Source organism: Merops nubicus, unplaced genomic scaffold (assembly GCF_000691845.1).
Source record: "Merops nubicus isolate BGI_N331 unplaced genomic scaffold, ASM69184v1 scaffold9243, whole genome shotgun sequence".
Taxonomy (NCBI): Eukaryota; Metazoa; Chordata; class Aves; order Coraciiformes; family Meropidae; genus Merops; species Merops nubicus.
In genome coordinates this window covers 10,602-26,722 of record NW_008598241.1, presented here as the reverse complement: position 1 = coordinate 26,722, position 16,121 = coordinate 10,602, and the positions used below count along the sequence as shown (strand labels likewise).

The 16,121-nt window shown below is 51.6% G+C and overlaps 1 protein-coding gene across 1 annotated transcript in view; it reads left to right on the top strand.

The window, feature by feature from the left end:
* Positions 1 to 16,121, top strand: part of PDLIM4 (PDZ and LIM domain 4) — a gene marked incomplete at its 5' end in the record, with an annotated part of 34,934 nt that overhangs the window by 10,829 nt on the left and 7,984 nt on the right. Inside the window, one exon of the mRNA XM_008936984.1 lies at positions 15,819 to 15,991. Coding sequence (XP_008935232.1) covers positions 15,819 to 15,991 — 173 coding nt within the window. The remainder of the gene's footprint in view (positions 1 to 15,818; positions 15,992 to 16,121) is intronic.

Sequence of the window (16,121 nt, the reverse complement as noted above, 5' to 3'; positions counted from 1 at the left end):
GAACCAGATCCCTGACCTGGCTTAAGCCCAGCCCAGCCCAGGTCAGGCTTTGCAGCATCCCCTCACTGGTGGCACAAGGAGGCTGGCAGCAGCACAGGGGGGGCAGCACCCCCCACCAGAGCCCACGTGGGGCCAGTGACCACACTCGTGGTCTGTTCTGGGGTTGATGGAGCTGTCAGGAGCCTCCCTGGAGCAGAGCACACCCGGGGCCTGCCCACACCTGCCTGGGCCAGCACCCCTGGCTCAGCTGCTGCCCAGACCCACCACGCCCTCCTGATGGAGGCTGAGTCACCTCCCAGGGGGATGGATTAGGTTTTGGGGTGTGTGGTCTCCTCTCTTTTCTTCTGTCTCACTCCTTTCTCTTCCTTCTCACTCTTTGCAGCTTGTCTGCTCCCTGTCTTGGGCTCTTCCCTAGCCCCTCCTGCCAGCACTCTGCCTGCAGCCTGCCCTGCCTTCCACCCCCTGTCTCCAAGAGCTGGGTGAGGGCAGTGCCACCTCCAGCACCAGCCTGCTGCTGGGGGCTGGATGGAGCCAAAGGATCTCCAGCTTCCCTACCCATCTCTTGGCTAATAGCTTGTTAGTGAGGTCAGAGATGAGTCCTGTTCCCCTTTGGAGGGGAGAGAACAGTGTCTTGCTCTGAGTTGCTGCCTCTGGGTTAGCTGACTGTTGGGTTTTGGGTTGCCTGCTGAAGGAGGAGGGGATGGGGCAGTGGGGAGCTCCTGCTGGCTTGCTCCTCCTCATCTCAGTGCTGAGCTGGTGCACACACTCCAAGCTTTCCCAGGGCACACGAGGCAATGGGTGGCAGGACTGAAACCTGCTGAGACTTCTCCCTGCAGCAGGTTGGCCAGCCCCTCCCAGAGCAGTGGTGGAGGCACCAGAGCTGCTTCCAAGCTTCAGAAAAAAAAGTACATCAGTTCAGGCTGACCAAAAAAATCCTGCAACTGCCCCAGCAAGAAGGGAGTGCTCTTGGGCTGATGCTGAGTGTCCAAATGTTGCTCCTGTGGTTCCCTTCTCCACAAAGGTGATTTGTGTTTGTAGGCTGCTTCATGAGAGCTTGCAAAGTGCCTCCTGCAGATGCTGTTGGCTTAGCTCTGCTGCTTTTCCCTGGAGGTGGCTCTTTGGGTGTCCCAGGTTCCCTCCCCCACCACCCTCCTCAGCTCACTCCAGAGGGAATACAAGACCTGCAAGGGTGCAAGAAGGTGGATGGTGCTAGAAGGCAAAGTGTTGGCCTGTTTCCCTTCACTGAGGATGGACCACTGTCTGCAAAAACTCCACCAGACAAGCACAAGGGGGGAGATTCTCCAAACCCCACCAAAGAGCAGACCTTTACAGTCACCCCATGAATCTATTGACCATTGCAGCCACGTGGAATTAGCAAATATTTAGCACTGCTGCCTGGGCACAGTGGGCAGAGGGGCTGCTGGCACAGCAGAAGAGCAGCACTGCCAAACCCACCCCGTGCCACACAGGAGCCACTCAGGGCTCTGCTCATCCCCCCTCCCTGTGACTGACAGGGCAGGGCCATCTCCCTGCCTGCCCTTGGAGCTCTGGCCATCTTGGCTTCATTAATCAATTACTGCAATCTTTTTTTTTTGACAGATATTTTTTCTTAATAGACTTTGATGTGCTCCAACCCCTCTGAAATAATAAATGAAGACCAAATGTGCAGCGGTCCCGCTGCCAGATACAACATTTCTGAGGTTTATTGCAGATTGGATTTGAATCTGACTATTAATATATGTTACATATGGATCCTTTTAAAAATTAGACAGTTACACAGAATGTAATGAGGGGGGAGAGGTGGATTTCCCCCAGCCCAGGCCTGCACTGAGAATGCCTCACTCTGGGGAGGGCTCGGTGGGGGGAGCAGGAGTGTTTGTGGTGAGGCCTCGAGGGGTGTAGGAACAAAGCTAAGCACGTAAAGGCAGCACAATTCTCCTCCTGCTCTCTTTTTCAATGGCTCCATCTCCCTGTTGTCTTTCTTTATGGCTTTTCTGGTGTCCCAGAGAAGGGGTGAAGGAGGCACCACGTGCACATTGCAGTAGCCGTGCTGTGGTTGCACTGGGGATGTGCCGATTGATTCTCCTCCCCCCCAAAACTGACCATGCCTTGAATTCAGGCTGGCTGCTCGGGAGGTGTGCCAGGAGCTCTGCTAAGCCCTGTGCTGTTGCAGATGTCCTCTGACCTGGGTGATGCTGGGGGGGGATGGTCAGCACCCAAGAGCACAGACCCTCGCAGCGGAGATCCCGCTCGTGGCTGGAGTCCCCCGTGGAGTGGTGCCAGATGACCCAGGGCTGGCCTTTGCTGGGCTTGTTCAGCAAAAGCCCTTCTCAGATTCTGAGGAAAAACTTGTTGTCAAGTAAGAGCTTGGCTCAAAATGTGCAGCCTTTAGGTGCACTTCCTCGCATCTGGAAAAAGAGTGATCTGGTTTGAAACGCAGGGGGGGAAAAAAAGTTCTGCTGGAATTCTGCCCCTGAATCACAAAAATCAGTTTGGGGTTGTCCTTGAGAAGGGTTTTGAGAGCTTTACCCCAGGTGGCCTTTGCAGTAATGTGGAGCACATGTCTTTGCTTCCTCCAGGTTTTCCACTATCAGCCTTTCCATCAGAGTGGGCAAAGGTGTCTTGAAAGTCTTTTGACTTATGACTCCCAACTTATGACTCCAGTAATTCTTGCTAGAGGCCCCAGAGCACAGGAGCATCAGCAGAATGTTGAATCTCTGCAGTTTCTAGGAAAACATGTGCCCTACAGGGAGATTTCAGTTTCTTTTGGTGCAGTCTTTGTCTTGAAGGCAGCGAGGCTTGCAGTTATCTTTGAGCAAGAGAACTTGGAAGGTATGGGCCAGATGATGAGTCCTGTTCCCCCTCCCCTCTACAGTCTGTTCTGGTTTGCCAGTGGAAAACCCCTGCTCAGTGGCCAAGAACATAATCAGTCCTCCTCATTAAAACTTTGATTAATGCCACGGCCGTGGGGAGTAACTGCCCCCACCAGAAATGGAAGGAGAAGAAGAGGAAGGAGCCTCTCACTGAAGAAGCTGGACGTGGAGAGAGCTGCTTGTTTGGAATGAGCAGAAATGACCCTGGGCAGGGTGCTGTGAGTCACCCTCATGACTTTCCTGCCTTGCCCAGGGTCACCATCCCTGGCAGGTGGGGTGAGCAGCAGCCCTGGTCTGGCCCTTTCTGGAGGTCCCCCTGTCTGCAGCTTCTCTTGCTGGCCCAAACACTGCCCTGTGGTGCCAGGAAAGGGAGAGGATGTTTGTTGTCTTGATTGTTCCCATGCTGCCAGAATTGGCAGGTTCCCAGGAGATCAAGTGGCTGGAGGAGGGGGGAGAATAATTCCAGCAGAAATGAAATGGGCAGCGTGGAGCCAGAGCTGGAGAAGGATGTGAGTCCTTTGGGCTGGGAGGCTGGGCTTCCTCCAGCCCTCTGGAGAGGGAGAGGCACTTCCCTGAGGTGCCAGTGCCACCCAGCTGGCATTCTCAGGGAAGGGGTGGGCACAGTGGGTCAGTGCCTTGGCCCCCCTCATGCTGTGCCCCATGAGCAGCAGTTTCCAAGCCTGATGGAGGGGGGAGCTGGGAGCACTGGAGGAGAACTGCTCTTCCCACACAGAAAGGGGTGGGAAAGCTGCTTCTGCTCATCACTAAAGGGTTTTTTTTCTGCACGGTGTGATTTTGTGCTTAACACCAAATTCCCAGTCACAGGATGGGTTGGGTTGGAAGAGACCTTAAAGATCATCTCATTCCATGGGCAGGGACACCTCCCACCAGAGCAGGTTGCTCCAAGCCCCATCCAACCTGGTCTTGAACACTTTCAGGGATGGAGCATCCACAGCTTCTCTGGGCAACCTGGGCCAGTGTCCCACCAGCCTCATGGTAAAGGATTTATTCTTAATATTAATTCTAAATCTACCCTCTTTCAGCTTAAAACCATTATCCCTTGTGCTGTCCCTACACTCCTTCATAAAGGGTCCTTCCCCATCATTCCCATGAGGTTTCCATACCTGCCTTGACCTCAGAAAGAGCCACCTAGAAACAGTATCAGTCTGCTGTACTGATCATACCTGCTCCTAACTAAAAAAAGTATGGGAAGAAAATCTTATGTGGGCTTTGGGTGTGAGTCTGAGCCTCTGGTGTCCCAGCTCTGGGCCCCTGGGGACAGCAGTGGTGTCCTGCAGGGACAGGGCTCTGGTACTAACTTGTCCCCTAGCACTGATTTTAAAAGCTTAAAAAAAAAGTCTTCAATATTCTCATATTAATTTTTCTTGGTCTCAGTAGATTATTGTCAGTTTTTTAAATTAAGGATCAATGGCTGCTGGTTTGATTAAATGGCTCCAAGTGTGAAGTTCTCAGTGGGTTGGTGGTGTGGAGAAATATCCATACAGCTCTTTGCAAAAGCCTGACATGGGCCAGCCTTGTTTCTGTCAACTGAGGGTTAAAACCTCTTTGCAGAGGTGGAATTTCCTTTCCCAAGGTGACCGACCTTCCTTCCTCTGTCCCCTGGCCAGCTTGGTGGGATGGGCCCTGGCTGCTCCTGGGAAAGCTCTTGCTGGGATCCTCAGCTCCCCCATGGAACCAGCCCTGGGAAGGGCATCAACTGGTGCCCTTGGGGCAGAAGAAGGGGGAAAATACTTCATACTTGTGGGAAAACAAAGGATGAGCTAATGCCCTGGCAAGTGTTCCCATCCCATGGGAACTCCCAGCCTGTTGGCTGAGGACTGATGTAAGAGCAGGAACGTGCTGGGAGCAGCAGCACCCTGGGCTGTGGGTGCCCAGGCAGCATTTCACAGCATCAGGGCTTTGTGCACCACCAGAACCTGCTGATGGGGCTTACTGGGTGAAGGGGTGGTGCACGAGTTGGTGTGCACTTGTGGTGATTTTTTTTCCTGTGGTATAATAGGGAATCTGAGAGCAAAGGAGTTTTCTGAACAGCACTGTCATGTGTTGGTCTCCTGAGGCTGTATGCTGTGAAATCCTCTCTGTGCCTCTCCCTGAGATCAGCATCTTTGAGTGAGCTTCAGGAGTTCTGGTGTGTGAAAGAGGGAAGGACAATCTGGCAATAAAAGCAAAAAAGGGAATGGAAACTTCAAAAGAGTGTTTTCTACTGTCCAGGTAGCTGGACTAGTTTGTTCTCACCAAAAATAAAGAGGAACTAGACTGAGTGTGGGTTGATTTAGGCCAAAACAGAAAATGCTGTTGGATCAAGAGCTAACGTGGGTATATAGCATCTTGTTTGCCTTATAACCATCAGGTTCAGTGGTGAGTGTGGGACAGCTGGGGAAGCCCTCAGAGTGTTTGTTGGGAAGCACACGTGTGTAGTTCAGGGTTTCTGTTCTTACCCATCAGGAAAAACAGCTTGCTCTGCTTCCTGGGGCCTTTCCAGCATGAGATAGTCTAGGATGAGTCTGTGGTTTTCCCTAGTTGCTCATTTGAGATGAATGAATTGCTCTTTGCAGTCACTTGGGTGACCTGCTGGGTTGAGAGTATGTGTGGAGAGATGTCCTGTGTGGTTGGAGGCAGGGCAGGGGATGCTGGGGATGTGGTGAGACCCTGGGATGGGTTGCCCAGGGAGGGGGTTGAGGCCCCATCCCTGGGGGGCTTTAAGGCCAGGCTGGAGGAGGCTCTGGGCAGCCTGATCTAGTGGGAGGGGTCCCTGCTCATGGCAGAGGGGTTGGAACTGGGGGATCCTTGGGGTCCCTTCCAACCCTGACAGATTCTGATCTGTTTTAGCAGAGGACTTGAGAGCCCTAATGGCTCAATGGTTGGACTTGATGATCTTGGAGGTCCCTTCCACCCTAAAGGATTCTATGATTCTGTGTGCTAGCTCTGGGGGGATGCTGGCTCTGGTCCCCAGGGAGGGGATGCTGGCTGTGGGAGGGATGCTCGTGGGGGATGCTGGCTGTGGGAGGGATGCTCACTGTGGTACCCAGGCTTTGTCACAGCCAGCCAAGCAGCATGAGCCCAGACCAGTGGGTGAAGGGGATGGGGGGAGGGCAGGGAGCAGCCCCCAGACTCTTTTTCATGAAGAAGTCAGTAAATGGCAGCCTGGGTGTGAGGAGAGCCTGGATGGCCTGGCTGCAGGGGCTGCCTTCATCCCCTGGACCAGCTCCCACTGAGCACTGGGATGTCCAACAGGCCCTGCTGGGGGCTGCTTTGTTAGCAGAAAACCCAGAGGTGTGTTTTTGACTTGAGCTGAGTTTATCTTCTCTGTTAGTGAGTAAAAACAGAAGGTCAGGGAATTCCAAAGTGAAAAAAAATAGATGATGCTGTTGCTTGTGGTGTCTTTTCTGGTGTACAGGAAGAGAAAATCAGAAAGTGTGATAGGCTAACACCTGAAAATGCAACAGTTCCCCCAAATGGGGTTAAGGAGGGAGACAGTAAGCTGAAAAGGATGAAATCAGGATGTTGAGTGTGGAGCTCACTAGGTTTGTTCTAGAAAAAAAAGTGATTTAATGGTAGCATTAAATGGAGGCACTGAAATGGGAACAGCAGCAGCTTCCCTGGGAGGAGGGCAGGAGGCTGGCTGGACACACACTGTGATGGTTTGGGGTATTTTTTTTCCTCTGTAGTGGGTGTTATTTTCTCAGTGGGGAGGTTGATCCAGCACCCAGAGCAGCCCATGCACAGTGGGGGCAGCTCAAAGCTGGGCAGGGGCAGGAGCATCAGTGCCTGCACCAGAGCCTGGGCTGGGGGGGATCCTGAGCTCAGGGAAGCAGAGAGAAAACTCCTTCCAGGGGTTTAGGCTGTGGTTGAGCTTAGCAATGACTAGAGAGAGTCATCTGGCAGGAGGGCACTGCTGCTGCTGTTTTGCTATTAAGGGTCATTAGGTTTTCCTGGAGGGATGAAAGTTAAACACTGGTTATACAGAGAAATTCTTTCATTCTTGGGAGTCTTCACCTAGTCAAATTTCTTCTAAAACTCCATATCATGAGTATTAATCCTGTTCACATGTGAAACTGTGACTGAGCTTGGCTCAGGACTGTGAGAGCTGGAGATGCTCACACCTACCTAAGCCTTGAGAGGAGTTTGTTGTGTTATTGCAGGAGGGTTTTATCTGCAGAGCTTTGCCTGAGGGTGTTCTGAAGATGCAGCCAGCCTGTCCTGTGTCCCTCATTCAGCAGAGCACAAGATCCCTGCCTCTCCTGCTCTTTAATGCACGGGTTAAACCCAGTGCAGTTGTACAAAGCCCTCCTCTGTCTGCTTCTTAAACACCCCCTGGCACCCTTGACATTAAAAACGTGCCCTCTGCACTGCAGCAGGTAAATGGAACCACATTTGAATCAGTCTTGCTGGTCTCAGGTAGCTTTGTTCCAGTGCTGGGGGTTTTGAAGAGACCACTGGGGAGCCAGGGAGCTTCAGGGGTAAAGTCACAGCCTTGCAGCTCTGGTCCCTCTTGAGCTCTTTGTCACACGAGGGCTGGGGCTTCTCCTGGGGGGTGGAGGTGTTCTCTGGAGCTGCTGGGAGCCAGCAGCCATCAGACCCTCACTGATGATCACCAGCACCAACGTGGAGAAGTGTTTGCTCCTTAGGAAGCATCTGTGTAGCTTAATTCTCTCTAATTGTGAGAAGGTGTCTCTGGATTAGATGTGCTGTACAATATCAAGCTCTGGATGGGGTGAGCTGCAGCCTGGTGCTGGCCCTGGGGACTCTGTGGTGCCCAAAACAAAGGCAGTGGGTGTTTTTGGTCAAGTCCCAGCTGCTGGAGTCACGTGTTTATGGAATTACTCCTGAAATACAAAGCCAGGCTGCAGTACATAAAGCTCTGTGTGTGTTTTACCTGTGGAAATGGGGCTTTGTGCTTGGAAATTGGTGGGGGTGGGAAGTGGAGGGGCTGACTTCAGCCTGCTCCCTGCCAGATAAGCAATGGAGACTTTCAGGTGATGCTTTTTTGGTAGCTTGCAGGGGGGTTCCGCAGAAATTACAGCAGGTAATAGAGAAATAAGTGCTTTAAAATGAGCCTGACTGCCAGCTCTGAGACCAGGAGCCTGACTACCAGCTCTGAGACCACGAAGCTTGAGCAATGCTCAGGGGGGCTGCACCTCTGCCTGCCAGGACATGGTCCATGGGTGGTTTTCAGCATGTCCAACACCCAGCACGAGGCCGTGGGGCTGGTGTGGAGCCCCTGTCCCAAGATCTGCTCTGCTGTGCCCTCACAGCCCTGTCTCCTCAGGGTTCAGCCTGTCCCAGGGCTGGGGCTCAGCCAGGCTGCAGCCTGAGTCACGTCTCACGTGAGGGTTGTCTGCTCCCTGAAACACCATCTGATTTTCAGGGTTTGGTCTCTTACTTAGAGGGATCTGAAAAACAAATTTGGTGTTTAGCTGACGACTGGGAAAGGAGCAGAGGCAGGACGTGATGGAGGAAGCTTTTCTTCAGAGCTTGGTATATGCTGAAAGAGGAACTTGGCAGGATATTTGAGATCTGTCTCATAACATAACCCACACGTTCTGTTCATCCAGCTTCAAGAACTACCCCCAACCTTTTTTTTTCTTATCTGTTAATCTGCCAAGCTGAGCTAAATAATGGGGCTGTACTTACTAGAGCTTTTTTCAGGTTAAGTTGAAGCTTGCCTGTAAAACAACCATCCCAACAGGACATGTGAACTGTGCTCGTGGGGAAAGGGGTGTTAAAATACATGCAGCTTCTAAAATTTAGCCTTTTCCCCCAGCTTTTGGGGATAGCCTTTGACAGAAGGGTTTGCCACGGGGCTTCTGGGGAGGCAGAGAGCTGGAGAATCCATCCTGCCCCTCCAGACCCTGGCCACAGTGTGAATCTGGTATTAGCATTCAGATGACAACGGTGTCATCCATCCCCTGCACCCCCTCTGGGGGGTAATAATAACTTTTCCATTTCTGGGATTTTTTGAACCAGTTTACCAGAGACAAAGGCAGGAGAAGGAAGGAAGGGATCACTGCTTTGGAGTTGTCCTCTGTGCAGAGGCTGAATTCCAGTCTCAAGGGTGTTGGGGTGTGTCTTCAGGCTGGGTTGCTTGTCACCTTTGCATGAAAGAGGATTTCCAGCAAGGAAGGCAGTAAAATTTTGCTCACAAAAAGCCCTGTGCCAGGAGAGGTCAGAATCAGGCTGTTGAGGTCTGGCTGTACCCCATGGGTCAGAAGAAAAGGCAGCTACAGGCAGAAACTGCATCTTTGCTCAAAAAAAAACCCTTTGCCCCTGTCCTTTTCTCTTGCTGGCAGGGCTGAGCTGGTCCTGCTGAGCCCTGGGCAGCCAGTGGTTCCAGACACCCACTGGAGAAGCTGGGGAGTCCATCACCAGGGTGTCTGGACAGCAGGCAGGGTGGGGACACGTCTCAACCACTGCTCAGCCTTGCAGGAACTGTGGTGGGTTTGCTCTAAGTTGACTTTCCTTTGGGTGTAGCTATTGAGGCAGATGCTCTGATGGTCTCCTGAAGAGCTCAAGCAGGTCCAGAGGAGGCCACAATGATGATCAGGGGGCTGGAGGCCAGGCTGAGAGGGTTGGGGTGGTTCAGCCTGGAGAAGAAAAGGCTCTGGGGAGATCTTCTTGCAGCCTTCCAGTACTTAAAGGGTGCCTAGAAAAAAAGATGGAGAGAGACTTTTCACAAGGGCATGTAGTGGTAGGATGAGGGGTAAGGGCCTTAGAAAGAAGGTAGATTTAGATGAAATATAAGGGAAGGATTTTTTTACTGTGAGGGTGGTGAGACCCTGGCCCAGGCTGCCCAGGGAAGCTGTGGATGCTCCATCCCTGGAGGTGTTCAAGACCAGCTTGGATGGGACTTTGAGCAACCTGCTCTAGTGGGAGGTGTCCCTGCCCATGGGAGGGGGGTGGAATGAGATGATCTTTAAGGTCCCTTCCAACCCAACCCATCTTGTGACTCTGTGATTATCCCAATTCTGCAGAAAGATGCTCTTGGCCTCTTCTCCATGGTAGGCAGCTGAGGGACCAACAACAGGGACACATCTTTCAGGGGTGTGCTGCAGAGCAGGGAGGTGCTGATGGACTCTGCAGAAGGTTGCTGGGCTCCATTGCCCAAGCTTGGAGCCAAGGGGGAGAGAAATCAGAGGCCAGTGAGGAGCTGGAGCACTTGGGCTCATCCTGCCACCACTGGAGGATGGACACAAATATCCAAGTGTGGTCACAAGAGGTGCCTCTGCCATGGCTACAAGATGCCTTCACCTCCTGGTGCACAAATAGCAGCACTCATGTCTCTCATTCAGCAGTTTGGCAGCAAACATCCAGCTGGCCATGACTGATCCCTGGCTTTAGGAAGAGAGTGGATCTTCCAAACCAGGCTGTGGGTGTTGGTGCTTCCATGGAGGTTGTGGAGGTGCTTCCACGGGGGCTGTGGGAGCCAATGGTGGCCTCTCAAACTAGTAATCTTAATGAAGAAAATGAGGTTGATTATTTTGCCTGCACTTCTGGCCTTCTGAGGGTCTGATTTAAAACACTGTGAAGCAAATGAGCTTTAAATGCTTTGGATCAGAACATGAAAACTGATGTTCTGTGTCTAAAACCTGTGGTGTCTAGAGCTCAAGGCTTGTAGCTGAAGAAGGCTGGGAGGACAAACAGGGTGTTTTGCAAAATGTCCAAAAATAAGTAGTTTTTTTTAAGAGTCAGAAAACTTGAAGCAGCCAAATGGACAAACTTTAGGAAAGTAGGATCTCACCAAAGTCAGAGTACAAAGGGGAGTGGCCCAGGCTCTGCAGAAGAGGTGGCAGATGTGGGATGTCCTCCCAGGAGGAGCAGGGCTGAGCGTGAGGACTCCTGCTTGCCAAGAGGTGGGATTAGGTTAAATCCAGGGGTTCAACTCTTCCCAGCTTTGGATTATTCCTGTTAAGCAGACAGCTGAGGCTGCGTGCTCCTGTTGAAGGATATTCAAAGTCTGAAGGGACTTGTGCTTTTTGTTGGCTCTGCAAAAGCTGGTTTCAAGATGGGATAAACTCTCTGGGAAGGAGATGGGGGAACTGAGGCTGATTTTCAAACCTTTTGAAAATTCCTGGTTGGCCACATGTTTTCCTACTTCTGGGAACACTTATTTCAGCAGCAATTAGCTTGATGGAAGTATTTAATTTTGGAGTCTGCTGGCCTGTTGCAGGATAGCCTGAAGACCCCAAGGGCTGAGGAGTTCAGCTCCTCCAGCAGGGCCAGGGGCAGAGCTGCAGTGAGCAGGCAGAGCCTGTCTCCCTCTTCCTCACCCAGAGCATGCTGAGCTCTGGGGAAGCCACAGAATATATTTAGATTTCTGCTGAAATCCTCATCTGGCTTCTTTTAACAGCCCCCTCTATGTTTCCTGAAATGGGAAACGTGTCCTGTGAAAACCATTTGAGCTTCATTTCTTGTCTGCTGGTGCTTGGTGTTCCCCTGGCTGTGTCCCAGCACCATGAAAGACCTGCAGCTGATAAAGGGGAAGGGTTTGCTGATCAGCAGGCGTGGAACAGAGGGATTTGCTAGAAACTGCATCAGGGTTTGCAGAAGGAGGAAGGAAAAAAAGCTCTCCCTGTCTCTCAGTGACCCTGCTGCAGCAGGGGGCTTGGACTAGATGATCTCCAGAGGTCCCCTCCAGCCTCTGCCTTTGAGGGGAGGGCATTTATGGGTCTTTGAGGAAATCCCAGGGTTAAAACCTTCATTCAGCATCTTTCCCTTAAAACTCAGGGTTGCCTTTTTGGTTTAAGAAGACTGTTTGCCCTCCAGCATGGAGGAGCTGCTGGAGTGTCCTGCTGGAGCGTGCTGCCCCACTGGGTGTGAAGAACACGAGCTCCTGAGCAGCTCAGCCCTTTTCTCCCTCTTAAATAGTTTTCTCTGACAAATGCCAGACCAAATTACCTGTTGGGGTTATTGTCAGGATGGTTTTTCTTTGCTTCATGCTTTATTTGGGTTGTCAAGCCTTGGACCAGGCTGCCCAGGGCAGTGGTTGAATCCCCACCTCTGGATGTGTGTCAATGTGGTGCTGAGGGTCACAGTTGAGCAGTGGACTTGGCAGAGGTAGGTTCATGATTGGACTTGGTGATCTTAAAGACCTTTTCCAACCTAAACAGTCCTGTGATTTTATGATTTTTTAAATCTTTTGAGAGGTTTTGTAGGTTTTCAGCTGGATAGGGTTTTTTTTCCACTCATGAAGTGGCATCACACCCTTGTTAGCAGAGTCTCATTCTAAATTCCAACCTTAACTTTCATCATATCTATGGGAGAAGAAATTCCTCCTGTGGCCACCCTGGAGGCAGCTGTGTGTGCCCAGCATGGCTGGAGGCTCACAGAGGCCCAAACTCCCTGTGCCAAGAGCTGCTGCAGAAGAAAAGAGTTTCACTGAGGGAATCCAAGACCTGCTCCTGTTTCCAGCAAAGGTGCAAGCTCAGTATATTGGTCTGTTTGGGGTAGAACAGCTGCTTTCTTTTCCAGATTCCCTCATGAAGCTTTGCCCCTGTGAGATTTATAGACACCCTGCCTCTTCCAGCTGATGAGTGGTGTGGGCTGTTGGCTTCAGGAAATTGGGGGACAAGAGCCAGGCATCCAAAAAAAAACAGTTAAATGTTTCTCTTCTTCTATTGTAATAAGTGGTGGCACCCAGGAATGTGCTTCAGACTCTACAGGGAGGCAGAGCTGGCAGCATCTGGCTGTTGGTGTCCAAGGGTTGATGGAAAGAAGCTTGGAATGAGGTGTGATCACCAACCCAACGTGCTTCCAAGGTGCTCACAGCCCTGCAGCAGCTCTGGGCAAGGTGCTTCTCGTTGTCAGCACTGCTCCTGTGGGCACATACATAAATCCAGGGCTGCACCTCCTGCCAGGAGAAGCACTCCCCACACCATGCTGTGACTCCCTGCTGCTGGAAGGAGTTCCTCAGGGGACCAGTGCTGGTTTGGGAAGGGCAGCCCTTACCTGGGCTTGATAAGGCACAGGCTGGGTTTGTGCAGTGCTGATAACATGTTGAGGAGGAGGAAGAGGTGGAGGTGTTTGGATAAGCCCAAGGCAGGTGGTTGCTGCAGGTCATCTTTTTTGTTTCCTGTGGCTCTTTCTTCTCCAAATCATCTTTGTTTTTTCTTTTTTTCCCCCCTGTTAAGAAGGGTCAGGCTGGGGGTCTTCAGCAGGGTGATGACCCCAGAAAGTCCATCTGCCTGGGCACAGGCTGCTCACTGCCCATGGTGCTGCACCCAAAACCACCCCAAAACCCAAAAAAAAGGACTCAAAGGGCTCCTTTCCAGCTCTGCCTGGAGTTTCTCTGGTCTGGGGTGGCTGCAGGAGTCGTGGTGGCCAGGAGCAGAGGGGCCCTGGCTGCAGGAGCTCCAACTGCTGCCCGTCAGGAGGTTGGTGACACTTCAGAATTGATGGTCCTAGAAGGGAAGCGTGAGAAAACACATTGGGAGTTTCTGTTTCATAGCCTGAAAGAGTCCTCTGTGGTGAAACTTCACAGGCCTGCTTTTGGGAAGGGCTTGCAAACCCTCTGAATTTAAGAGAGGCCATAAAAAGGAGGAAGAAAAGCCAGCAGAGAAGAGAAAATGAAGTCCCAAAGGGGAGACTGAATCTTTCGGATCTTGAATCTGAGAACTGGGAAGAAATCCATCTGGTTCTAGGTTTCTGAGAACAAAGGCAGGGGTGTTTTGTACAATGCAGAGCCTCACAGAGGTCTCACAGCCTTTGAGATGAGAAAATGAGACTGAGAGGAGAAAAAAGGAGACCGAGCTCTGCCCTGGGAGCAGCTTCTTGTGCAACAGGAGTGTAGCAGAGAAACTGAGAACAACAAGGGAGGGGAAGACCTGGGTGCTCTCAGAGGGACAGATGCTTTCTGTGTTTTCCACAAGGCTGCCCCCAAATGAAGCACAGCTCCCCAAAGCCTGCAAAGAACTTGGTGGACAAGGCTGAGGGGCATCCATCACTTCATCTCCACGGCCTTGGTCTGGTAGGGTTGGGGTAGTGGCACCTTCTGATGTCCATCAGGACCCCTGTGGGTGGTGCTGGGTCACCTGTGGCTTTTTGACACAGTGGAGCAGGTCTAAGGCTGAGCTCCCACCACCACCAGCACCCTCCTCCTGCAGGGACAGGGAGCTGGTGGCAACCAGGGACATTGAGCAGCACAGGGAGGGCTCTGGAACACCCTGTTGCCATCACCAGGCCTTCATGCCTTTGGGAGAGACCCCAAGCACCAAGTTTGACATTTATAGCAACTTTTGCTCTCAAAGTACAAATTGCTGAGCTTAACAGGCCCAAATGGGCAGAGCTTTATGAGCTGCCTTGGCTTAGAGTGTGTCCATGGAGATTATGGTCTCTAGGTTTGATGGAGGAGCTTTTCCCTCCAGAAACAGCCACCAGCTCCATGCTCCTTGGTGATCTGGGTGGCTCTGGACAGAGGATTGGAGAGCAGGGACCTTGTCCTGTCCCCTGCAGGCACCACTTCCCTCAGCCTGAGCCCCAGTGCTCAGATAATCAGTGATAATTACTGGTGGAGAGCAGGACTCTGAGCTCTCAGCAGCCTTCCAGCCACCACGGGCTGTTGCTTTGTCCTTCCAACTGTTCACAACCCTCCTTTCCCTCTCCCTGTCATGGCAGAAAGTGTTCTCTTTATTTCCCTTGAATTCATAATGGCAATCTGGGAATTGGAAACCTAAGAGCCTGGTTGTATTATTTATTTTTTTTCCCTAACAATATAAATTGGGGAACAGTTAAAATTTTATTATTCCTGGCAGGGAAATTGGTTTTTTTTAAATAGATAATTGGAAGTGCTGAGGTTGGAAGCAGCTTTCCCCAGGCGTGTGGAGGAGCTGTGCTGAGGGGCTCGGGGGGCTGCTGAGGTTTTGGAGGCAGGGGGAGTGCCCCAAGCTTTGTTGCACTCCAGCTTTTCAGCTGATGGAAGGGAAAAAAAAACCCTCCAAGGCACCATCTTGCAGCTCTTAATTCAGCCCGTGTTTTATCCATGGGAGCTTTGCCTTCAGAAGAACTGAAATCTTGGACTTTCAAGATGGTTTTCCAGCAGGATCTGGTTTTTATTTCTCTTAGCTGGTCTTTTTTACAAGGCTTGGGAGCACCAGTGTTTTCTGCCGTGCACCAGGGAGAGACATTTGTTTCCAATTAGTGTTTATTGGATTATTTTAGTCAAAAGTAAGCCTTGTATTAAAACCCCACAACGTGCACTTTGTTTTTTGTTCACAGGATGGTGTTTTCTGTTCCTCCTCAGCTTTGCATCACCTTCAGCCTACTGAAGAGCTGCTGCAAGGCAGCATTGCTGGGGATCTGCCCTGAAAGACATTAAACCAGATTAAACAGATTACAGCCTCTTATGCAAGCAGTTTTCCTCCATCAGTGCAGGCGTGTTGCTGACTTGCTGTGTCCAGCTTTCTGCTGCTTTTTCCCAGTCTCTGGAATTATCCCCTCTCTGGTCACTCCCCAGGGAGAGCCTGGGGTGAGATTAGCCACAGGGATTGTTGGATTTATGGGTGTGCACAGGGCTGGCTGACAAAGCTTTGGGAAAACACGTAGGTCATGTTTTGTGTGGGGGAAATAATATGGAAAACTGGGGGTTTAATGGCATCTGAGTGCCTGGCTCGAGGTCATACACCCAAAAGATTCCCCAAGTTTGCCTTGGGAATTAAAAACCAACCAAACAATCAAAAAAAACCCCAATAAAAATAGCAATACCAAGCTTAAACCCTTGATGTGTCTCTGTTTTCCATGGAGCATGTAAAATATGCCTTTTTTTTTTCCTCTCCAGATGAAACTGTACAGTAAAAACATAAAGGAGGGGACTCTGAATTTGCAGCTCTGCGTGAAGCTGCACGTCCCAGCACAGCCCCTCTGTGGATATCCTACTAAGAGCTATAAAACTCAGCTTTTTTTTGTCTGTTTCTACTTTTTCTTCTCTTCCAGGACAACGGGCCTGCCCTGAGCAGGAGGGTGATGCCCCCTGGGGCTGGTGGAAGCCCCGTGGAGAAGCAGCAGCTGCTGAACGTGCAGCACCAACCCCCGACACGGCTCTATGGTGGCTCTGAGGCAGCTCTGCCAGGCCAGCTGAGTGGGCTCCACATCTCCCCTGCCCACAGGTACCCCCAGACCCAGCCCTGGCTCCCACCACTGCTCCCGTTCCAGGGCTTTGTGTTGAGTTTCAGGTGCTCCTGGAGCTGTGGAGGTGCTGGGTTCAGCTCCTGCTGCTGGGGGTGGGTGGGAGGGGAA